Source organism: Ursus americanus, chromosome 15 (genome assembly GCF_024610735.1).
Source record: "Ursus americanus isolate L20-20 chromosome 15, mUrsAme1.1.p, whole genome shotgun sequence".
Lineage (NCBI taxonomy): Eukaryota > Metazoa > Chordata > Mammalia > Carnivora > Ursidae > Ursus > Ursus americanus.
Genome location: NC_142141.1, coordinates 17,017,756 through 17,044,736, shown reverse-complemented (window position 1 = coordinate 17,044,736; position 26,981 = coordinate 17,017,756). Strand labels below are relative to the sequence as shown.

The window sequence follows — 26,981 nt, the reverse complement described above, 5'->3', positions numbered from 1 at the left end:
ACTCGTATAGTTGCCCACAGTTCCTTCTGAAAAATGTTGGCTGCACAAATTGTTCATAGTCCAATTTGTGCTAATATGATTACTTGTCAAAACTCCTTATTTGGCCAAACTATTATCAGGGAAGGCCCATATTGACTTTGCAGTCCCCAACTCCTCTCAATACAACAGTATTTTCCATATTATTGATACTTTATATTTTAATTTAATTTAGGTTTACACGACTGCATATTTTCTGGGTTGTTTCAAAAGCATATCCAAGAATACAGCCAAAGACCATTTAAAAATAATTTTAGTATCAATTTTTAACATAAAAGTTTGCTACGAATACCACTTACAAGAAGAACTGGAAGACCTTACACTAACTAAAGATTGTAAATACTTTGACATTTTATGGAAATACATTCGATACTTTCACTGAACATATTAGATACTAAATTATTAACAAGTATTTTACAAACATATGTAATATTATGTACTAATAATTTGGATTTAGCATTTATACAGCATTTAACAAATGTTCAGAGAAGTTTTAAAATTCCAGTTAAGAATTTCATTTGTACCCATGAGGAATTCATTCAGGCAAATCACCCCCTGTCCTTTACTATGTAGCTCTGTGCTTCTACTACATAGTTACCCTTTCTAAACAACTAATTGCTTTTAAGTTTTTAAGTGAAAACATCTACTTTTCCATAGATCAATGCACAGTATGATGAGAAAAAAATGTCTGGTTTTCTTTTAGGAGTCAAAATCTATGAGTCATGGTGGTTGATAGCCGAAAAAATGATTTTATGGCATTCTTACAAATCTAATTTCTGAAATGTGACATTTTCTCAGAGAAATCCTTATGTTTAAATCCTTATGTTTAAACAAATTGTCTAGTAACTAAACAGTGATAATCATGGCTAAAAATATACTAAAAATTTTACTTCGTTCTCACTGGAAAAGTCTGAAAATTTAATGATGATCCGTACTATTTCTCTATTCTTGTCTCCAGATTTAAAGAAATCTTGTACATCCAAGCAGTATGATTTAATTACATTTTCAAGAGGATATTTTTCAAAAGAGAACATACTTAAGAAAGCAAAAGGTTTCAACCTAACTTTGAGGAAGTGAAAGAATCTGGAAATTTTATAAAACTTTTCTTCCTCTCTCTCTTCAGTGAGATGTTTTATACTGAATTTTAGTTTCTATTTTCTGGCTGCAAAAGCAAACCTTTGTTTGCATGTGCTTTTTTAGTTGGTTTGTTTAGTCAGGGTATGCTGATAAACTTGCAATCTTCCTTTTGTAAATAAGTTGTTCTTTGGCAAGGCAACACACCAATGTAACCTGGCACAAAGGAGCATCAAGGACAACAATGCTTACAGAGATAGATATTAACAGAAGAGCCATATGGGAACTTCTCTGTTAAAAACCAAATTTAAACATTCCTATTTTGAGAAAGAGTAATCCATTCCATGTCTAAAAAGGAATAGAGAGAAAAATCATTTTGGCAAGACACCTAAACCTCATCTAAAAATCTCAGTATTACTTTCCTACTTTGTAAGTAAATCCAAATTCATTCATGGCTTACTGACTTGTTAAGCCTATTACACTATGCTACACTTGATCTGATTGTACTTTTTAATGGCTAATAATCTGGTTTAAAACATGACCAATCCCAGTCCCACACTTAGGTTATTATCCTAACCAAAGGATTCTATTTCTCTTTCTCTTAAAATTGAATTACTTTTCGGATCATTTTAAAATTCTTCATAAAACTTCCATAATATTTACATTAAAAAACAACATCAGTGAAACTTCACTAATAATGAACTATTAAAATGTATTTGGTATCAATTTATTGCATGCTTACAGAAGCTACTTATCAACTCAAAGTGTTCTTTTTAGAAAATACAAAATCTGACTCAGTGCCAGTAAGTTTATTCTGCTTATTTACTAAAATACGTACTACCCTGTGACATTTTTACTGATATTTAACACTGTGTAACATTTTCCCTACACCCCTTACAACCTGATCCCTGCATAGTGCTCCGTCATTTGGTTGGCTGAGAAACAATGGCTCTATTAACTAAAACTCAACACTTCTTGCTTATATGTACTCTCCTGAAGGACAGAGTTTCATTCTTGCCTGTATGTGCCAGGGAATGAAGATAGATAGCCATGTGCTAGATTCTGAGGACTTGAGATTCAAACTCAAGAGTGGAAAAATGACAAATGTGGATGTAGCATAAGCTCACAACAAAGATACTTTAGCAGAAAAAGGACTCTGATGACTTAAGACTATTTTTTTAAAAAACTAAATCTTAAAAACCAAGTCTCAGAATTCCTTTGGGGCAAACAGCAAAGCATTATGATATACTCACTTCTCCACTTATTTGACTATATCTGAATAATGAAGTAAAACATGAAAAATAACAGGGCATTAGCTGCAAGAGTTAAGTCACAGGGTTTGAACTCAGATGGGCTCTGACAACAGCAAGGTTTCTTTCAGCAGTGTCACCTTGGGCAAGGTACTCTCGGTACAGTCTCCCCAGCTATTAAAATGGTAAATGATAATAAAGGCACCTATCTCTCAGGGTTGCTGTCAAGATTAAGTCTGAAGAAAAGTGTTTAGCAATGTGGTTGGCACATATTAAATACTTAGTAATTGATAATTATTTTTAGTAACATGTTTTATTTACCCAACCAGTAATTTAACTCAGAATTTTAAAAAACTTTTTTAAATTTGCTATGTACCTTTCCACAAATCATTTGCTACAGCCAATATACCATTATTACCTTAGCACCTCCCTGCACTGCCAGCCCTAGGCATCCACCAAATGAAAATCCTATCTTAATTAAATATGGGGTACCCTAAACATAACTGGAGATTTGCAAAACTTGCTATTCCTAGATCAAAGTCTTCTCTTCCTAAGGTTATGTACAGTACCATACGTTCTTATTAATTACCTTGTCAGGAAAAGGAAAAGCAGCCTCTCACGTGATGCAGGCTGATCTCGAGTACTGAAATAGGAGTAAATCTGAAGAGCAAATAAGACGAGCCAGAAAACCATGAAAAGTACAGGGACTACGAGCTGATTCCACAGGGACATTCCCAAAGCCAGAAGGCCATACACCTCTACGACCTGAATAAGAAAATGAAAAAGGAAAACATCTTGTATCACTTCAATAAACACTTTAAACACAAAAGAGTTTAAAGTACTTAAAGAGAAAAATTAAATTGCTTTTCTTTCACTAAGATTGTTCCAACTAAATTCCTTTAAAGTTAGCTCTGTACATACAGTTAGTACATTTTCTAAAATTCACTGATTTTGCATTAACACTTGACACACACTCATCAAATGACAACCATAAACTGCCCTTACGGTTCAAAATGAAGTCACTTTCAGAGTAAAACTACATCAAAGGTAGGTTAACCAGACTTTGTAAACTTACTCATCTCTAAATCAAAATGATCAGGACTACCATAAATAATGCAATAGTGCATGAATGGCTAGAAAAAGGGGCAAGGTAAAAGGAAGAATTTTTACAGGTTTATTCAGGAAATGTCACAGGGGAGAAACAGTTTGACGGAAGACAGAATAAACACTGGAGTTTACTCTACTGGAGAGCAAAGATAGTTAGCCAGTCTTTTCCCCCAGACAGATCAATTCCCCTTGCTCCTCCTGTGTATTTATCAAACAACATTTCTCAATTTATTTGATTTGCCTAGTGCATTAACACCAGGAAAAAAGGTTTAAAAAGTTTATTAATCTACTAATCAGTAAATTAGCTTTCCAGTTTGTAAAACAATCTCTTACGAGATTGATTAGGAGGAATCAATTCTCATAATCTGATTCAGCCTAACAAGCACACATGTAACCAAGTTTCTGGAGTTACTATGCCAGGGACCAGACCCTGGTAATACAACAGTGTTCTGCAAGGCAGGCTACAAACTCTAACCTATACAGCAGATCATCTTTGCTAGAACTCTCAATGTGATACCAGATTGTTTCAATAAAATACAAATATCCTAAATTAAAATACACTGACTTCAAGTTTTTCTGATTTCTAATTAACATCTATCTCTAGGTAGATGTAGATCTTTTAAGTATTAAGTTAAAATGCAAGGACTTGCAGGTTATTCTAAATTTGCTTTCTCTAAAATCCAGTCAAGATTAACTTCTATTTTTCCCCTACGAGAAAATATTTAAAGCAAAAGCAACTAGCTTTTTCAAGCTAAAACTAGCCACAAAATTATTATTAGCAGCAAACTAATCATTAAGAGGTAGAGAGTACTTTTCCTCCTTTCCATTCAAGGAACAGATGCCTAAAAAGCCTGATAGTTTCCATTTCTTACCTATCCAAGTCTTTCCAGGTTGTGGATTTCATAACCTAGAATTTATTTTCAACTACGATATTTAGTGATGCATGACTCTTAAGGCAACCAAGAAGGTAAACAGGACATTGAGAAATGAGGGCTCTGTCCTTATGGTGATTAAATAAACAGTAACCAATTAATGTTTACTGATTGTCTTCTGTTTCCCACAAACTAGGGTAGCTCCACAAGATTGAATTCAAAGAAAAAATACATATTTCAGTTATTCTTACTCTGAATGTAACTATAACCCTTCCTCATAAAAAAGCTCTTCATTGAGTATGAAAATAATTTCCTCTTCTCTGAAAATTGCCCAACTTAATCATTACATAAGATGAACAAAGAAGGCAGAATCAGCCTAAAGCCAAGAGTTTAGGGAAATTTTTCTAGGAAATCTGCCCCTGGGGCCATAACAACAACAAAAAAGCCCATTTCACTTAGTAGTTTTAGTTTAGTCAATCTGAGAGCCTCCTGTACCTTAAGGTCATATACACACAGTCAAAAGGTAAAAAAGAACGTCCATTTTAGCACTCTCTTTTTATATCAATGTCAGTTTTAATATCTATTTTATATACTGAAACTTATCAATCAAGTCAAATGGAAATATTTAAATATCTACTGTTTCTTTCTGGAAATAATCTGTTTTAGAGCAAAGGCTAAAAAAAGTAGGATGGGCAGAAACATGTCATATTGGCAAAATCAGTATACCTAAACAAAATCCATCATATGACAGCCCAGAACTACTTAACTTCTCAGTTTACATAAGTTGGCAAATACAAGGAAAAAAACCGTAGTCACAGTAGGACTTTAATCAGAAGAGAAGTCCAGATTTTACCTCTAGGTTTTCAATTCTGTATTATTTTTGTCTTCATTGTAATAGTTAACACAGACTGAATACTGTCTGCCGCACTGAACTCATTTAAACCTCACAGCAACCCTACAAGTTAAGTACTGTTATTATTAGCTCCATTTTACGGATAAGCCAACTTAAGTGACTACCCACTATCCCCAGGTTACACAGCTAGTAAACAGTAGAGCCAGAGTAAAAAACCCAGACCCTCTGCTTCCACAGAATCCCACTTCACTGCCTCTCTGCAGAACACTTCATCATGAAGAATCGCAGATGCTCCTAATTAGGTTGAAAATAGTTGCTACTTAGAAACTGTCCAACAGGGGGATGAATGTTACCACGACCACGACTGTGAAATGAACTAAATCTTTAACAGAACTAATTTTTATGTAGAATTTTATCTACCTGTGTGTGATTGTCAGTCTTACCTGAACCAATTCTCTGTATGCAGACTTAGCAAGGTTATAAGGTACTAAAAGATTAGACCCAAGAAAGTAGAGAACTTCCAATCCAGTAAAAATCATAGCAAATTTGTTGATGATAACAATTGTCTCCAGAGGGACAAGGCAGAGTCGTGCCAGCAGGGGAAGCATGTGAGCTGAAAAAAGCCAAATCTGCTTCGTTTTCATGACACAGGAGCATAAAGTACACACCACCAACTGACCTAAAATGGGGAGGAGAACGCATTTAAGATTGGTATCCACAAAATAAAAACAAAAGACACTGCCAATAAAGATGATGGCACAGCTTTTGAAGAAGTCTAATTAAGATCTCTTAGATAATAATTTAAATCAAATTTTTACCTCATCTGACCATAATTACATATTCACATGTTCTGTCAATTTCGAGCACCGATTCCCTAGGTACTGATCTGAAAAAGGCAGCACAAATATCCACTGGTCTTCATCACATTTCGGATGACATATATAATACAGAAAAAGGTTTTTTTAATTTCTAATTCAATATTATAGTTACTCAGTTACTACTCTTTATACACAGCTCTTACAAAGGTCCTCAATATTTAACTGTTCTGGTCTATGGGTGAAAGCGTAAAATTCCAGAGATACAGTTACTTCCCTAAGACCATGTTGCAACAAAATTCGTTCTGAGATTTTCAAGCTTTAATTGCTTTTACAGGACCATGCAAGCCTTCTTTCCAAATGACTCAAAAGTGAAAGTTAACACTAAAAAATTTAAGCAACATATTCTTCCCAGAGGATTATGTATGCTCATTATAGAAAACTTAGAAAATACAGAGAAATAAGGGGGAAAAAACTCAATCTCTTATAATCCTATAATACCTTTGGTCCATTAAAGGAAGCACTGCATAGAGAGCCTTCACATTGTATCTGAAACCTAGTTAAGTGCTCAAAAACAATTAGGTGTTCAGGGGCACCTGGGTGGCACAGGCGGCTGAGCATCTGACTCTTGGTTTCAGATCAGGCCATGATCTCAGGTTTGTGAGATCCAGCCCCCGCATCTGGCTCCATGCTCAGGGAAGAGTTGGCTTGAAATTGGCTCTCCCTCTCCCTCTGCCCTTCCCGCTCATTTAAATTTGCTCGCACACATGTTCTCTCTCTCTAATAATCTTTTCTAAAAATTAGGTATTCATACTGTTACCCTTTTCATATTTATTCTATGAGTGTGAATATACACAAATGTCTTCTAGGAGATTATAGTGTACATACTTTTTTACAATCAGTTTTTCTTAGTTAATACATAGAGTACATGTGTCTCTCTCTATACCAGAAAGTATATATACATGGTTGTTTTTAGTTGTATGGTATATTACACTGAATGCAAATGACACAGTTCTAACATATGGCTGTTTTCAAATAGTTAATAATTATAAAATATGTTATTATGAATAAGCCTATATGTGTATGACATCCTTGTATAAACTGCTTGGAGCACATTTCCCAATATCTTCTTAGACTAAATTCTTAAAAGTGGAATTACTGAATCAAAGAAATACTTAAGGTTCTGACACATACTATCAGACTGCCCTATGGCACCCATTTTCCCACTGACTTGCCAGCAATAAAAATAATTTAAGGAAGGGTAGGGCAAGGAATATTTCCTAAACTTTTTAAAATTTGCATTTGTTGATTACTAATTACAAGTAAGTATGCAAAAATAATCTGCAATTATTTGTTCACATTCTTTGGCCATTTCTACTGGAGAATGTAGCCTTCTGGAATTCTTTGATCAAGATACCAATTTCCTTTATCTTATGATTATATTTTCCCAATGTGTCATTTGACTATTTTAATAATTTTTTTCTCTTATAGTATAGGATATTTTACTATAAATGGTCAAACCTATCAATCTTTTCCTTGATGGTTTCTACCTTTGGTGCCATGGTTAAATCATATGGGTCCCCCTACTCAAGACATACAAGTAATCACCTAGATTTTCTTTTAGTATTCTTTACTTTAAAAATTAATACATTTGAGTAGCACCTGGGTGGTTCAGTCGGTTAAGCATCCGATTCTTGACTTTGACTCAGGTCATGATTTTAGGGTCATGGGATCGAGCATGGAGTCTGCTTAAGATTCTCTCTTTCCCTCTCCCTCTGCCCCTCCCCTCACTCACGCTCTCTCTCTGTCTCTAAATAAATAAAATCTTTAAAAAAATTAACACATTTGGAATTTGTTTTAGAATAAGGTAAGAAGTAATGATCTAAGTTTGTTTTTCCAGATGTTTAGTCAGTTGTCTCAAAACTGGAGATTAGAATCATCCAATTCTTTTCTCATCACTTTGAAATGCCACTCTAATATACTTTTACATTTTTTGTATATTTGTGTCCACATCAGAACTTGCTATTTTTTTAAGATTTTGTTTATATATTTGAGAGAGCACGAGTAGAAAGAGGGGCTGCAGGAGAGGGAGAGGAAGAAGCAGACTCCCTGCCGAGCAGGGAGCCTGACATGGGGCTCAATTCTAGGACTCTTAAGATCATGACCTGAGCCAAAGCCAGAAGCTCAACCAACTGAGCCACCCAAACACCCCCTTGCTATTTTTTTCAATGATCTACTCTGATGACAGTAAGTACCACACTGTCCCATTTCACTGATGAGACAAGCCTCCATAGATCCCTTTAGAATTTCTTTAAAGTTCTTGAACATGTTATCTACCATGATTAACTTAAGAGTCATTTAGTCAAATTCTCTTGGTGAGAATTCTTGCCAATAAAAAGCAAAACAATACTTTGAGATTTTAGTTTTGTGTTCAGTCTATATTACTATTAAAAGAATACAAAAATGGCATCCATTTTTACACAAAGCTGAACATTTATTAACAATCCACCATGATCTAACATGTATTCTCTCCCACAAAGTATTAATTTTAGCCTTTAAAGAATTGTTATCTATAATGTGCAAAATATTCATGAAGGCATAAAAGGAGGAAAACCCATAATACTAGAAACAACAACAACAAAACCAGGAAGAGAGGGCACCAAGTGAGTTATGAGAAAATTTTAAAGGACAGAGAATGAAGAGATAGGAGGCAACTAACTTAGCCAAGCCACTACTCTTTCCCTCACCCTGGAATGAAGACCAAATTTGCTCTCTGGAGAGAGTGACACAGGCTCCTGGACACCAGAGTAGAGGTGAGATGCCCAAATGAAAAGAGTCTGCACCAACCACTGCATCCAAGCACTGCTGCCATGGTTACTGTCACCCATTCTAGTCACTGACAACAGCCTCCCCTACAGGGGACAGAAAGATAACTCTCTGGGGAAAATGACCAAGTCCAAGTGAAAAAACATACAAATACTCAAAACCAGCCAATCCCACTTGAACATCAACTGTAAAACATACCAGCTGGTATACCCTAAAAGAGATTCCAATCAACAACTTAGCTTACTTGAATACAAATGATCCGTCAAGGACTCCCAGATATTTAAGTGAAACTTATGGTTTAATCAGATGAGGCCTAGGCATCAGTATTTACAAATCCCTGTTTAATACAACCAGGTGTTTCAAATCCAGGCTTGAGAAACACTACTATCCCATGACAGACAAAGACCAAAACAAACAGAAAAAAGATCTCAGGGGAAATGGATAATTCAAGGAACAAAAGAAACCTTCAAAGAGATACATGATATATCTAAGAAATAAAAAAGACGGTCATAGTAAAAAGAGGTATTCAATGAAAACAAGTTCCTGGATATTAAAAATATAAAACAAAAAAGGTACAATAAAAGGGTTGGAAGATAAAGTTGGGAAATCTCAGCAAGTAAAACAAAAGAGAGAGAGAGAGGAAAAAGAAAACAGAACAGTAAGGAAGTTAGGGGGTCAATGTAGGAGGAACATTACTCGGTTAACAGGACTTACAGAGAAGGACAAAAGAGAAAATAGCAGGGAAGATATTATCGTGCCTAGGAAGGAGAAAGGCCTCTGGGGAATTGATACAGGAGTGTGGAGAGGAGTGGTGCAGGAGAGAGCCAATTTTCATCATAAAATTGTGGTATGTCTTGACTTTTAAAAATAAGTGTATTTCTTTGATTAAAAAACTAGCAAAAACTCTAATAGAAAGTACGTGGAGGAAATGCTTTAATACTAGGAATGATTAGGAATTTTCATTCTGGCATATCTTACTTCTGTCACTGTACTCAGAGCCGTGATATTTAAATTTCCTTGTTCGGCATGATGTAAACTTCCTCTACACATGATGAAAATTCCCCTAAGTCTATGCCAGCACATTCAGTGCTCAACTCTGGGGTTACAGGCTTCACTTATCTTCCTTCATAGAAGAATATGACTCATAGGCTATCATTCTCTTTAAGAGAAGACGACTTCTCCTTTTTAGGTGAAAAAAGGAGTGGAAATCTTTCCTGCAGCTCCAGAAAAACTAGCAGTTGTTTAAATTGATGTGCCTATTCCAATTAGTAATTCTGAACAAATCAAAATCACAATGTAATCTCTGGATGTCAGGATTCCACTATTAGAAATAGCTCCAAGAAGTCTGCAACTCTAAGAAATGATGGCATATCAATATTACTCAGGTTTTCATTGAAAAGTTCTTTAATGAAATGGAAGAAATGAGCAGAAAGTACCTTCAAAATCCAAATTGGAAGAAAAGATAGTACTTAATAGTTTATGGATTTTATTTCCAATTAATTGAATCTTAGTTGAGGAAACAATATTATAGCCACTGACAGGAAAATTTAAGGAATGTTTCTATACTATATTACATCATCACAAAAAATAATACTTGACAAGCTTTGTAACCTAGCAAATATAAAAAAAATAATAATAATAACCTAGCTGACATCTAAACAATGCAAGGGGGCTAGGGGTGCCAACACCATGCACAGTTGAAAATGCTTGGCTCCCCAAAAACTTAACAGCCTACCGTTGACTGCAATTCTTACCAATAACATAAACAGTCAATTAATACACACTTTGTATTTTATATGTAATACATACTGTATTCTTACAATAATGTAAGCTAGGGAAAAGAAAATTTTATTAAGAAAATTATAAGGAAAAGCAAATACATTTACAGTACTGGATTGTAAGTGGACCCACAGAGTTCAAACCCGTGTTGTTAAAGGGTCAGCTGTATTTTCACTTGAATGTTACCACTACTGAATACACCAAATCCTAGGATGCAGTCATAAAGCAACATTATTTTTTTTCTCCTACTGTCTTTTAAAATCCACTCTGTGAAGATTGGCGTTCTCCTGCCCCTAAGGCAAGTCCTGTAACTTTTCTACTCTAGCTTAGGTTACACAGTTTCAATTGAACAATAGCCAACACTATATTTAGTTAAGGCTTTCCCCTTACTCTAGCTCAGGCCTCCTACAGGACTACAGATTGAAAACCCACAATTGTGAGAGAGGTGGAAAGGTTATGGCAGGTTTCATCTTCTTTCTCTGACAGCACCATTGCCTTCTCTTCCTGACTTATCCAGGGTTGAAGTATGTAGGGAAGAAGGAGAGAAGGGAAGTAGGAAATCCTTACTCGACTATGCTCCTAACAATGATAGGGTGTGGGTGCACCAAGCTGGAGCATAAAAAAAAATCCCCTTGGGGTGCCTGGGTGGCTCAGTCAGTTAAGCATCTGACTCTTGATTTCCACTCAGGTCATGATCTCAGGGTTGTGAGATCAAGCCCTGCACTGGGCTCTGCACTGATGGTGGAGCCTGCTTAAGATTAAGATTCTCTCTCCCTCGGCCCCTCCACCCCCCTTCCCATATGTACCCCCCCCAAATGTTTTTTTAATCTTATTGCTTCTCTCCTGTGCATTTTTATGGGTTCTTCTGAGATTGTTCTCAACACTGTGGCTCTCCCACCCTTAGCGCTTGTTATGTACCCTCCTCTGGCTGTTTTTGGTTCTTTGCTTAACTCCTGGAAATTCAATCCCCATTGGAGTCTTCTTATCCTTCTAAAGGCTCTCTTAGAAAGACCTAAAATCCCATAGACTCTTGGGGCCCTTATCTAGTTCATAAGCAACTAATACCCTTTGCCTACATAGATTAGAAGATACAAGAAAACTCCCCAAGACATTTTCACTATGTCCATAGTCAGAAAACTCAACAGCCAGCCAGCCCACTGTTGGCCTTGATATCACATTAGAATTATAATACAAGCCACATTTGTAATTCTTAAACTTCTGGTAGCCTTTTAAAAAGTAAAATAACAACAACAAAAAAAAAACAGGTGGAATTAATTAACAGCATATTTTATTCAACCTAATATGCCCCCAAAATTATCATATAAACAACCTACATTAAAAAATTAACAAGACACTTTGCATCCTTTTTTGTGCTAAGTCTTAGAAATTGGGTGTTTTAGACTTACAGTATATCTTAATTTGGATTAGCCACATTTCACGAGCTCAATAGCTGCATGTGGCTAATTTTAGATGGTGCAGCTTGAGATTTCGCAGGCGCAGGTCAGACACCAGTTCACAGTACCCCCCAAGCCACAGAAGACATGTGACTCTCCAAATGGTCTACTGCTGAATTCTCCACATGTGAACGGTTGGGAAGGTATTTCAGGGAAAAGAGGTCTCTACAGAAATCCTCCTTAATCTCCAACATTCAACCTTTTATCACTCCCTATATGGGTGAGTTTAAGAGCCACAAAATAGGTTTTCTCTCACTTCTTTTTTTGCAATTCTGTCACGGTAGGTAGGGTCTAGTATGTCACTTAGGACTATATCTATACTGGTTTTTGGTCTTAGCCAACACTCGTATTTTTTAACATCCTGCTACCTAAATATTTCAATTGTGTCTCAAGTTCTTGAGGTTTCTGGCAATTTATTTTTGACTATAGTGACGGCTTTCAATAACAATAAATAACTTAAAAACATTACATATTTAATTTTAATCTTACAAAGTAAAAATTAGCTTTATTGACCTTCCAAATAGTTAAAATAGCATTAAAAAACACAAGCAACTATAGGCTATGTATGATTTTAAGCATGTAAAGAAGATAGTAAGACTGGTTGGTCCCCACCTACACTTTTAATTCTTTCATAATATTTACCTATTAAGGCTGTGGTAAACCGATTCATGGAGAGAGGTTCTAAATACATTGGTCCTTCATAGGCCGACTCCAGTTCACTCCTGACATAGTCCCTAAGTAAGTAAAATGGTAAAAATGCATTAGATACATTCCAAGCACATACGGAGAAAAGCAGCAGCTAAAGTACCGTATTCTTATAAATAGCGTATTATGTTAGTAACATCTCTCTCCACATGTATACTAAGAAAAAATTTAGGTATAAAGAATTAGGTAAGGATGGACTCATTTCTTTCTTCTATGCACTGGATCAGAATTTACTGAAAGTGAATTTTACTATGTAGAAAAGACAGCCAAAGCTCCACTTTATGAGATTTTCTTTCCTCCCAAAGCCTTATTAAAAACTATTCCCAGCAAAACAAAACAAAACAAAACAACCAGTTGAGAAGCCATCCCTCAACCCTACTACTTAACTGATAATACCCAATAATATTACATCAAATTTCCCCTCTTTTGGCTCTCTTCCACCATCCCGCCTATCTTATTTTCCCCAAAGTTTTATCCCCAATTGCATTTAGTTACAGGTAAAAAAAAAACTGGCTCACAGCAGAACAATCCTTAAAAACTATCACTTTCGACTCTATCAAGAATCTATAATTAAGGTTATAATATGTAAGTGGGCTACAGATTTATTTTGAAACAAATTTTAAATCACATCAAATATTCCTTTTACAATTTAATTCATTTAACATGTGATTACTGAGAAATAACAAGATTTAAATGGGAAAGACCCTTTACACACTGAGAAAACAGAACTTTCAGTGCACATCCAGGAAGCACTGGAAGGGAAAATTTAACTTATTATCAATAAGTAGTAACACTAGAAGACTATGGTCTTAAGTTCCTTCAACATCAGATAGGGAAATGTGTAGGAAAAAATTCTCCTTTTCTTCAATTATTGAATGCTTTATTCATTGTATTTAAAACAGTTTGAATGTTGCCAGTATTTCTGAACCCACGGCTGTATTTACTTTTTCCATGAAATTACTTCCTATTAGGCAATCAAGTTGAAATCCTTCAGTGTAGCAGCACAGCCAAATAAAAAATGACCGTTGCATAATCCACAAGGAAAGTACTTCCAAAAAATCAAAATTAAAAACTAAAATATGTTTTATGAATGGGAGAAGTTTGGGGGCAATTATAAAAATCAATAATGGACCTAGATTCATGGGTGATTTAGCAATTCTCCTCTATCATTCTATGATGACTATTTCTAACAAATAATATTCTAATAGTCTTTTTACTGAAATTCTCAAAAAGAATGATTTTAATGCAGTGGTGGTCAACCAGGGGGTCCATCAGGTCAACCCCGACGGACATTTTGCAATGTCTGGAGACATTTTAAGTTGTCACAATTTAGAAGGATTGGGGCTGCTACGAGCACCCAGCTCAAGATGCTGCCACAACATCTGACAGTGCATAGGACAGTCCCCACAACAAAGGACTACCCAATCTAGAGGTCAGTGGTTGAAACCCTGTGAGAGGCATAAATGCTACTACACATGCAAATTACGTGTACACATCTGATTACGACATTACTAGGTAACCATCAATGTAGAATTATCATATTTTATGAAGTTTTAGGACAGAAAACTGAAGAATTTAGAAAATTATAAAATTTAAAATAAAATACACATATAAATACCACTTAACATTTATGAAGTCTTTGAGAAAGATATTTAAATTTGAAAGAGCTCTAACCTGAGTCCTAGGCTTCCAAAGACAAATAGTTTCTTTGTGGCCACAGCAGATCCCTCTCCAATAGGTCCAATTACAAAGAGGGAAAACCCACAAAGACAAAAAGCAGACTGATGTTTGCCAAGGGCTGGGGGTAGGAAAATGGAAAGGACACATAATGGGTACTGGGGTTTACCGTGGGGTGATGAAAATGTTCTGGAATTAGATAATGGTGATGGTTGCACAACATTATGAATGTAATGTATGCCAATGAATTGTTCACTTTAAAGGTTAATTTTATGTGAATTCAATAAAAAGAGAATAGAGGCGCCCACAAGAGCACTACCCCCAGGAAGAGGCAAACGTTGCTCCCACAGGGATCAGGCCCCGGGAGATCTCAGGGGCGAGGGAGGAATTGCAGAGCTGCACTCCCTGACATGTTTTCTCTCCCTTGTTTGCTTTTGTCATCATATTACTGATGTTTTATATATAACTCAGCAAACACTATTCTAGAATTTCTCATTGTTGAAACATTCGTTAGTTGTTTTGTAGTATTTCCTAGCCTACTTTAGTTTATCTTCTTTTTTCACAGCTTCCGTCTTTCTTTTAAGAATTCTAACTTCAACGTAACAAAATTTGTAAGGAAAATCAACATTCTCTATACTTTTTCTTTTAACCTCAAAAAGAATTTACTGCAGACACTGTTGCTAGCACACTGCTCCACTCTAGGAGTACTACAGCAGACAAGAAGACACAATCCTGTCAGCATGGAGCTTAACCAACCAGGAGGAGAAACAAACACTAAAAAAATTAATCTAAAATTAATTACAATTGTGATAAATGCTGTAAAAACAGAATTATTTTCTTTTTCAGTCTCCGTATTTCATGACTTTGTGATTTGACAAGATTATAGGACACTTAGGGAGATCTGTCTTCCAGAAGAATAATCAATATTTAGGCCCTAATGACAAAACCCTGGTGTTAAACAGCTTCCTCCCACTATTTCTCTGTGCTGCTGCTCTCCTCTAGGACCCTAAGAACAGCTTTCCTCAATGCTGTAACGTCCCCCATTAATGTGCGACCTGAGACACCGAACCAATCATCCTATCACAGAAATTAACACCTTCTCTAGGTACCTTAGACCCTTTCTCTTTTGCTCAACTCCTATCTATCAAGACAGTCCTTCAGAATCTTCCCTGTTTGGCTGACTCACCAGTAAGCCTCACCTCAGTAAAGACAGCCAGGCACAGAAAGCCTGTAGTCCCTCTTTGGGCCAGCAGCCGAGCTTGGCTTGCCAGAGCCAGGGCAGTGGCTTTGGGAGGGCTGAACTACTGGTCTAACCAAGTAGCCACTAAAGAGCTGTCCCTTCTGATAGGAGAATCTGGACATTGCATCCCAAACTATACAGAAGAACTGTAATAGGGATCGTTTGAACAAAGATCTCTATATCTAAGTTATGAACAACTTCATGGCATTCCATGCTGACAATGAAAACTTGATTACTCAAGTCTCTCAACAGAGTGGGTCATTCACAATGTAAATAAACAAGACAGTAAGCCAAATAAGAAGGATCCACAGAAGGAATTGTGCAAAATTCCATGAGTCATTTTATGCCAAAAATTAATGTGATGCAAGAGCCATGAAATTCTAATTTTTAACAAAATTTAATAACTATTTCAAGACTAAATCAGATGAAATGTTCAAAAGCGGTATTTGATTTTTCAATTTAGAAGATTTTTTTAAAGCTCTTTTAATGCTTTTATTTTTTTATTTTTAATTTAGAAGATTTAAATAATAAGTTAAGCTGGTCAGAAGCAAGAATCCCTGCTGTCTACTTATCACTGAAAAAAAATCCTTCCTTTCTTAAACTTTTTTCATTTGTGCAATTTGTGAATACTAACGATCAACCCCTGAGTACTAATAAACTAATCACTTTGAAAATCTACTTCTCTAATCCCCTGCGCTAGCCTATTCTTGAGCGACTGAAACGGTCTGTGGGCATAAGAATGTGTGAGATATATGAAGAGGGCCTCGAGGATAGCTTGCTTAAAATTAAAAAAATTCTTGCTATAAGGAGAAGCATACAAGTTATAAAAAATAAATAACAACAAAATCTAGAATCTTACCAATTCATCAACTGACCTTATAACAATCTCTTGAGCAACCTGAACAACCTAGAACAATTTGTACATTCTGGCCACTTAAAGCTTTCAAACTGTTAATTCCAAAGAAACCTAATCTACTTTTACAGGGAATAAAGTAGTGAGCTCTCAAATATATCTTATGCAATATGTGCAAACAAAAGGCACTGCTCAATTTAAGGGATCCCAGATACTAGATGTTCTAACACCTGGATCTGAGTACCTACTACACCCTAAACAATGTGCTGGTAATTGAATAGTTCATTTACCCAGGGTTTAATTATCTAAATCATCTCTGCTACCCTGCTTCTCTCTTAGCTTCTTTCTGACCCCCTACTGAAATACTTAGTGTCTGTAGCTGATAATGTTCAAAAGAAGAAAATGTATCAAACACTGAAATGGGTCAATTTCATTCCTGTCAAAATTAAAAGCGGGGTATATGATAAAATTCATTTTAACAATTCCTTTATTTAACAGCAGTGGTTCTCAACTGAGGAAAATTTTGTTCCCCAGGAAAGCACATTTGGCAATTAGGGACACTCTGTGGTTTCACAACTGCTGGAGAGGGGGTGCTCTGTGATCTAGGGAGCAGAGGCACTAACATCCTAAAATACACAAGACTGCCCCCACAGCAAAGCATGACCTGGTCCAAAAGGCTAACAGTCCTGTAATACAGAAACCTTAAATGAGACAAACTTCTATGAAATGGGGAGCTAATTATCTGTATTTTACATATAAATAAGTCTTGGGAAAGTTTTACATTTGAAACCCTACCTACATACCTGAGACCAGGATGAAAAGGAGTATACTTCCAATCTTGTGAAACCCATGGGCTCTTAATTCAACTTATACACATACAAAACTGACATGCTGGTTCATAAATCTAACAATAAAACAGGGAATTTAAGAATACTAGAGTTTAAAAATTATAGAGAAAAACACAACTGTGATGTAAACCAAGACCACACCCTCATTGGTCATGTCAGTGTCGAGTTTTTCTTTTTTCCCCTACAGTTCTGGATAGTCTCAATTTTAAAGTAGGATTGATACTGGAAAATATATTCCTTACATCACTCAAAATGAAAAAAACAGTTTAGTAATTTTAAGAGTTAAGGAACCTGAAATATCAAATAGAATATTAAATGTTCATACTATATGAAATGAGGCCACAGATTTTCTAAAGTTTAACTCCTCTGAACTACAAGCAATATCCATCCTAGACATACTCTAAACAAGTTTTTATTCACTTAAGAGCAATCAGCTTCATTATTTGAGTACGTGTCTCTCTCTTTTTTTTTTTTTTAAGATCTATTTATTTGACGGGGTGAGGGGGCCCAGAAGGAGAGGGAGAAGCAGACTCCCCACTGAGCAGGGAGCCCAACTTGGGGCTCCATCCCAGGCCCCTAGCATCATGACCTGAGCCGAAAGCCAGACGCTGAACCAACTGAGCCATCCAGGTGCCCCTATTTGAGTACATGTCTTAAGCGAAAACAGAAACCCAACTTTTCAAGAGCTTATGAATTTTCAATTTGCAATGACTTTTTATACAGCCAGTTTCTGAAGTACCAAAGTAATTATTTTAAATTATCCAAGTATTGATTCTTCTTCTTAGTACCATACTACTCTGCTTTGATATAACTAGACTGAATGGGGGAAAATACCTGTAAATCATATAACTGATAAAGGACTTATATCTAGAATTGAGATGTAATACAACTCAATAATAATAATAAAAGACAACCCAATTAAACAATTGGCAAAGGATCTGAATAAACATTTTTCTAAAAAAAAAAAGATTTACAAATGGTTAATGAACACATGAAAAGATGCTCAATATCATTAGCCATCTGGGAAGTGCAAATCAAAACCAGATGAAATATCACGTCACACTCACTACAATGGCTATACGAACAAAGACAGATATCAACAAGTGTTGGCAAGGATATGGAGAAACTGGAACCCTCACACATTGTTGGTAAGAACTGTACAGTTATTTTAGAAAACAGAATGGCAGGGGCACCTCGCTGGCTCAGTGGGTAGAGCATGCAACTCTTCATCTTGGGAGTATAGGTTCGAGCCCCATATGGTACAGAGATTACTTAAAGATCTTAAAAAAAAAAAAAAGAAAAGAAAGGAAAAGAAAAGAGTTTGACAGCTCCTCAAAAGGCTAAACACAGGTACCATATGACCCAGCAATTCCACCCCAAAGTATATGCCCAAGAAAACAGTATGTCCACACAAAACCTACCCATAATGTTCACAGCACTACTCATAACAGCCAAAAAGTGGAAAGAACCTGTGTCCATCAATGGATAGATGAACAAAATGTGGTATATTCATACAACAGAATATGATTTGGACAGAAAAAGTACTGATACATGCTACAGTATGGATGAACCTTGAAAACATGTTAAGTGAAAGAAGCCAGGCACAAAGGACCACATACTGTGTCTATATGAAATGTCCACAATAGGCCAATCCATAGAGTCAGAAAATAGACTGACAGTTACCTAGGCTTGAGGGGAAGGGGACTGATGAAAAATAGGGAATGACTGCTTATGGGTACAGGGTTTACATCTGGAGTAATGAAAATGTTTAAAAATCAATCGTAGTGATGGTTTATACAGTTCTGTGAATGTACTAAAATTATTGAGCTATATCCTTGAAATAGGTATGTAAATTGTATCTCAATAAAGCTGTTATTTTAAAAGATACTTACTTATGAAGTCGCCACATGAAATCTGAACCATTACATTTTTTAACACTAAAAACTGCAGCCTTAAAATTTTATAAATGTAATACATTCAAGCCTCAATATTTATAAATGTGACATATTATGAATAATTCAAGGATAACACATCTTTGCTAACCTTTCATGAGATAGCACCATATAGTATATACATTATGCTAAGAAAATTCTAAAACACGCCATTTCTTCAAATTTGTTAGTTTAATATCAAAACTAACTCCATAAAATGGGCATTATCTTCCTTTACATTTTCAAAAAAGCAACTTACTAAGGTAACATACTGACTAAATAGGGAAACTAGTTCATACCCAGTCTGATTCTAAAAACTCATTTTCACTAACCATGCTGCCTCCCTAAGAGGAATAAGCTAGCAATCAGAAAACCTACATTCAAGTTAAAGTCTGAGATTGTTCCTTCCCAGCTATTTGCCCACTTTGGTTTTTTCTTCTACAAATCCAAAAGGATTAAGGATCAAAATGAAATTAAAAACAGGAAATGCTTTTGTACACTGTGAAATCTTATTATAATTCTTATTATTTAAAATGTTTGATTTTCTAATAATAAAAATAAACTTTAAACATTAGAAGAAACATTCCCTTAAGTTAAAAGTCAAAAGTTAAAAACTGCCACCAGAAGAATGATCAGAAAAAGGCTTGTCTTTACCTCTAACACTGTCAGGGTTCCCTTTATCCTTAAATAACAGAATTCTGACCTCTAAAAAAGCCTGGATGATAATACTGTATATAAAAATAGAGCTACATGCTTTCAGCCATCACTACACCGCTAAACCACATGGAAACCAAAAAAGCATGAGGAAAAGGGCAAGATCATTGTTTTCTCACCCAGAACTGTAACTAATAAAAGCAACAATTTCCATACCTTTACCTTTAAGTTTAGGATTCTGAAGATTAATCAAAGAAATCACATCAACTCTAAAAGGCTATCATTATATAGCTGTACCATGAAATACTCTGATTTAAAGTCATTTTTTAGGGGCGCCTGGGTGGCACAGCGGTTAAGCGTCTGCCTTCGGCTCAGGGCGTGATCCCGGCGTTCTGGGATCGAGCCCCACATCAGGCTCCTCTGCTATGAGCCTGCTTCTTCCTCTCCCACTCCCCCTGCTTGTGTTCCCTCTCTCACTGGCTGTCTCTATCTCTGTCAAATAAATAAATAAAATCTTAAAAAAAAAAAAAATAAAGTCATTTTTTAAAGAATGCTCATAAAACACTGCCTTGCACAATAAAAACAAAACATGAGAACGTTAAAATTCACTGAGCATGGGGCACCTGGGTGCTCAGTAGATTGAGCATCTGACTCGATTTTGGTTTGGTTCATGGTCTCGGGGGTCATTGGATGGAGCCCCATGGCAGGCTCCATGGTCTGTGTGGAGTCTGCTTGTCCCTTTCCTTCCCCCTCTGTCCCCCCCCCCACCACCGTTTACTCACTTGAGCTCTTGCTCTCTAAAATAAAAAATTCACTGAGCACTACACCCAAAAAACAAATAATCCAATTAAAAAATGGGCAGAAGACATGAATAGTCATTTCTCCAAAGAAGACATACAGATAGCCAACGGACACACTAAAAGATGCTCAACGTCACTCATCAGCAGGGAAATGCAAAACAAAACTATAATGATTCACCTCACACCTGTCAGAATGGCTAAAATCAAAAACACAAAAAACAACAAGTGTTGGTTAGAATGTGGAGAAAAAAGAACCCTCTTGCACTGTTGGTGGGAATGCAAACTGGTACGGCCACTATGGAAGACAGTATGAGGTTCCTCAAAAAATTAAAAACAGAACTACCCTATGATCCAGTAAGCCCACTACTGAGTATTTATAGTAGAATACAAAGACAGTAATTCAAAAGGATATATGCACCCCTATGTTTACTGCATTATTATTTACAACAGCCAAATTACAGAAGAAGTCCAAGTGTCCATTGATAGATGAGTGGATAAAGATGATGTGTGTGTGCGCACACACACACACACACACACACTGGAGTATTATTCAGCCATAAAAGAGAATGAAATCTTGCCATTTGCAATAACATGGATGGTGCTAGAGAGTATAATGCTAAGCAAAATAGAGAAAGACAGATACCATATGGTTTCACTCATATGTGGCATTTACAAAACAAAACAAAGGGGAGAAAAGAGACAAACCAAGAAACAGACTCAACTATAGAGAACAAACTGAAAATTACCAGAGGGATTATGGGGAGGAGGAGGGAAGATGGGTGAAATAGGTGAATAGGTGATGGGGATTAAAGAGTACACTTATCATGATGAGCACTGAGTACTGTATAGAATTGCTGAATCACTATATCGTACACCTGAAACTAATATAAAACTGTATATCTGTATCGGAATTTAAAAACTTAAAAAAAAAAAGGAAAAAATTCACTTATATGAGCATTTATATGTCAAAAATTATGCTGAGAACTATCTTTCTAATAAGTGACACTGAGGTACAGAGTAGTAAATAAGGAACATGGAATTTGAAACTCCAGTCACCTGTCCACTTGTCCAAAAGACAAGGCACTCGTAGGTGGCAAGGCACTCATCTACACACAAAAATGATGAATCAGAAGCCTATATACTCTACTGTATTATACTCTATAGACAAAATTTTTGCTTAAAAATTAGAGAAGTGTCTCTACCTTGAGCTTGAGCTCAGATTCAGAGGTGTCCTGGGTAAGGCCACAGGAACAGACTGTCAGGGTTTGGGGCTGGTGGTGCTGCAATGGGAAGGACATCAAGTTGTCTGTGTTAGTACTAGCCCTTGGACTCCCATTCTAAGCTATGTGGAGAAAGATGCTACAAATCTACTTCATGTTCCCATGAAGAAGTCCAAGACACAGGGACATACTTGTGTGACACAAAAGAAAACTCATGTCTTCACTTTAGAGTAAAACACAGCTCAGTCTGAAGCACTGTTAGGATTACCAGACATGCAGTATTACTCTGGCAGCTCCAGATTTTCCAACTTTGACACCCGAGGACATTCCCTGGGCAAAACAGAAGCTAACGAGCAAAACACCCCTTTCCAGGTACCATTTTGAGCAGAGGAAACTGACCAGACAGGAACAGAGGAGTGGAATGTGAGAAGACTGAGTTTCTGCAGAACACTGTGGAGCCTTTGAGAAATAAACCAGATGAAGTATTGAGGATGAAGGTCCTACCTCAACAACAAGGGCCAAGAGTCAGTGACTATTGTTATTTTCACTCTTTCATATCCACCAAAGTGGTGAAAACTGGAAGGTATTAAAAAAAAAAAAAAAAAAAAAAAAACAGAAGGAAATGCCAGAATCTTAACAGGTCTATCTCTGGATGGTATAATTTCAGGTGATTGTTATTGCCTTTAAATTTCCGTATTTCCCAAAAGTCATCTACAATGAACAGTGTTACTTTATAATCAGAGAGTAAAAAAGGTTTCTATGTCAACCATTCAATTCTAGTAATATAAAAATGCTATTTTAAGATTTTCAACCCAACACCAAAATCTGTTTTTTAGACCTCAAACAGCTACATCTTGTTATATATGCAAAGTAACCATCACTCTTTTTAGGAATGGGACTATATCTCATTATGGTTATACATTTCAATCAAGACAAAAGAAATTAGGGGCGCCTGGGTGGCTCAGTCAGTTAAGTGTCTGACTCTTGATTTTGACTCAGGTCATGATCTCAGGGTTGTGAGATCGGGCCCCGCACGGGACTCCACATTGAGCGTGAATCTGCTTAAGATTCTCTCCCTCTCCCCCCCCCCCCAATTTGCACATGCACTCTCTCTCAAAAAAAGAAAAGAAATTATGCCCTCCAGATTTATTTACACACCATTACATTTACTGTGTGGCTTTTAGTTCCCCTGTATTTTAACATTCTGTTCCAAAGTAGGAAGTTCATTTTCATTGGCAGACCACAGTCTTAAAATTTAGGACAAGCAGACCTAAGCAAACACAGTATTACTAAAGATGCAGAACTTCTGGGTTATACCATGAACCTCATCAAGTAATTTATATAAATCATCCACTATATATATGGTTGTGCCGATTCTCAAGCAGCATAAACTGACTTCCCAAAATGATGAAAGGATATCAAGTCCCTAATTGTTAAAATGTTCTATAGCCTGTCTTTGGAAATTCTTCTCTTAGGTAATATAGAAAAGCTCCTAAGTATCTCTGTAAACATAATCTTAAAGCCCATTTCATATTAAGATGGTTTTTAAAAGCAGAAATAAAATTTGAAGCATAACCCCAGCTATTAATTCTACACAACAATATTTACTTAGGAAACAAATATCAAAAAAACTGTTTTGGATACTTAGTAAAGCCTCAGCTTCTTAACAGTGTTCATGAAAAGCATGTTTCCAGTAATGAAAAACTTTAAATTCAGCCATACATTTCAAAAACGAGGTCACATTTTTACCTGGAGATTTGATGTCCAGCATAGAGGAGCAGGGCAGTTAAAAAATACAGGTAAAGCTGAACCAGATGCTGCCTGGGCAAGGTTAGTAGCACAACACTTAAGATATAACCTGTAGTAGAAATAAAAAGAGATAATAAATACAATGTGATTCTAATTTTGTCTCCCGATTAATTACACTAATAAAAAGAGCTTGAAGTAATTTCCAATTAGGTTTCAACAACTCTGAGGTTCTTTACTTCACTACCAAAGTAAGTTTAATACAGTAAAAATCACTATGGATTATCTGGTGAAAACAAAGCATTTTTCACTTTTTTTTTGTGGATTTTTCTACTTTATAATCAAGACCACACACAAAGGTACAACAGGACTCCTCTCATTATCTACCTTTCCTTGATGTCCACTGATTTGTTCTACACCAATTCTCTCATTCTCTAGTCCCAGGAGAAGAACTGTCCTTAATGTCCTTCTCTAATGCTGCCTCTTCCACTTGACTCAAGATGTTATTTTTCCAACTCCTAAACACCCTCTATCTCCTACATCTTCTATCATCCCCCTGACACCAGTGCTCACCTCTCTTTTCAAAGGATGTATAGGGCTCCTCCTCCAATCTTGAAGAAAAACATCTCTTTGTGTTGATTTTTTCTTTCTCTATTACCTATTTTTCTCATTCCACTGACAAATGTTATAAACTCTCTCTACCAATGCTTCCATTTTCTAACCATCCACTATTCCCTCTTCATCCTCTATAATCTACAAACTCTCTACAAGCCCTCTTTACTCTTCCACTCTAAAAAAACCTCAGAAGTCAACAACTGCCTACTTGTCAAATCTAAAACATCTTACTTATCCTTGTCCCAGCTCCTGAAGCAACCACCCTCAAAACTGGCTCTGTGGATTTCCTTTAAACCTCCAAATTCTCCCCTCCACTTTCTTTTTATTCCCCCAAATGAGCCTAGGAAATTTAGTCCCTGAACAACTGCTTTTCTCTTTAGAAAGTATCTAGCTCAAAGAATTTATGTCGTTGCTTTAAATACCCCATATCCCAAATGAGAATACTGAAAACCTAACTACGCATCACGAAAAAGTAATCATTTCTTATTCTAAGCAAACATTTTTTATCTCATGATGCCAGGGACACGTGCCACTTAAATGTTCTTATATACAAGTACAAACTGAGCTCCCGCCCTCCTCCCTCAACAGGCTAGCTCACCTTCTTTCTCTCCTAAATCCCATTCACTCTGACTCAAACCCAGTCATGTTTTCTTGTCATCACCAAGTCCTGCTGAGTCTTCCCCATTAAGTCTCTCATGTCACCCTTCCTTTCCAGTCCCTGTGCCCCATTCCAGTCCACTCTGTAATATGACAGTATACTAACTGCTATCCTTGCGGTCTCTTTCCATCCTCATCCATCCTATACTTCAGTACAAAACCATCCCTTTCATCTAGACAACTCTCTTGCTCTAAAACCTTCAAAAATTCTTAACTTCTCAGTCTGACACTCTAGGTCTTACAAAATCTGGTTCCAGTCTAATCTTCTGTAACTATTTTCCACTTATTAAATGAGTCTTCATTAGGGCACGGATATCCCTTCTTAGTACCCAATGCTCCTCTCACGCTTAAAGCTATGGAAACAGGAGCAATATGCTAGGGACTAAAGAGGCAGAATTCAGATTTCCCATACATCCTAACTTGAAGAACAATCCAACAGAAACTTGACAAAAGTATTTCTATTTACTTTTAATTTCTTCAAATAATTTTTCCAATTTATCTTCTTAATCCCTATCTCAAAGGACTTAAGAGATATTTAAAAAGATGTTTATTATATTAAGCAAGCATTGAGTGTTTGTGGCTGAAGGATTCAATCTATTGCATGAAACCTCTCCTTAAATTCTCTCTTAATGAACTATCATTTTCCTTTCCAGATATTTTTATCTTTCCCTTTTCATGCACACCTCATAAAACAGCTGCCAAGTCCTCTAGACTGAACATATTGATTTATTCATTCCTTCAATTATCCAGTCACTCAACCAATTATTACATGTAAAGTGTGACCCATATGCATTCCTAAACATGGAAGATCCAAAGAATAAAGTAATCACAGTCTAGTGAAAAAATAAACATGGACAAAAATATGATACAATATTGGTGCTTCACTAAACAAATATTGGAAGAGCTATGGTTGATTAAATGATTAAGTCTGACCTGGACCTAGAAAGCTGAATGGATCTTTACCAGGCTAAAAAAAAGCAGCAGCATTCTAGGAAAAGAAAATAGCAGGCATGAAAACAATTTAAAAAAAAAAAAAAGGATATTTTCAGGAAACAATAATCTCTGTAGGCTACACTAGAACTTGGGTTGTAAATAAAAAAGTACTGGCAGATGATGTCGATAGAACTGGTGACTAACACCTCAATAACGTACACAATAATAAGGAGTTCAGACTGGGCCAACAGTTCTCAAATTCTTTAGATACACTCAAGGTGAGGTAAAAAGACAAAAAACAAAACAACAAAAACCCCATGCCTCACCTCTACCCCCATTTTCACATTCCAGTGTAAAAATAACCCTGTGATAACAACAAAATATATCATACAAGAAGATTCTTAAGCAATTATGAATTCTGCTAAAGCAAGAACAATATGAATAAATCATTTGAACGAAAATATGTATATAATCTAATTACTTGAAAAATAAAGGCCAAAACTATTGCTGACACAAATATGCATCACTATGTGCTCTAACAAACCACAACAAACTCAACTGATAATGATGAAGCTAACACAATAGTAATTTATAATTATAACGCAAGACCAGCAGCATTTAACAATGATGACCTAACTAAAATAACATTAGTGAATGTTCCTAACAAAATGTAGGAATTTCAGCTATTTAAGGGTGATTTTAGTAGTGGAGAAAAAAAGTGAGGACCTGGAATAAATCAGCAGCTTTGGTATGGAGTTGGCAAGGTCAACTATGAGATATTTAAATAACTCTTACTGGTGATCTATGGGTGAGTGGTTGAGAACAAGGAAGTGAAGATGATTCTGATGTTTAAGCTTAGATAGTAATCAAGAGGACAGCTTTGCTATTAAGACAGGAAACACAGGAGGAGGAGGAGGTTTGAGGTAAAGTAAAGATGATGAATTCAGGGACCATAAATTGAAGTATCTACAGATTATTTAGGTGGAGATGTCTAACAGTATTAGAAATCCATTCAGTACCAAGCACTAGCTAGGTG

General features: G+C 36.1%; 1 protein-coding gene across 4 annotated transcripts in view; it reads right to left on the bottom strand.

Moving 5' to 3' along the window:
* The window catches only part of RNF145 (ring finger protein 145), a 97,768-nt gene that overhangs the window by 15,925 nt on the left and 54,862 nt on the right, over positions 1-26,981 (bottom strand). For all 4 annotated transcript variants that reach the window (XM_045792015.2, XM_045792013.2, XM_045792011.2 and 1 more), the window contains 4 exons: positions 23,744-23,852; positions 12,709-12,800; positions 5,636-5,871; positions 2,950-3,125 (listed from right to left, as the gene is read on the bottom strand). In XM_045792015.2, coding sequence (XP_045647971.1) covers positions 2,950-3,125; positions 5,636-5,871; positions 12,709-12,800; positions 23,744-23,852 — 613 coding nt within the window. The remainder of the gene's footprint in view (positions 1-2,949; positions 3,126-5,635; positions 5,872-12,708; positions 12,801-23,743; positions 23,853-26,981) is intronic.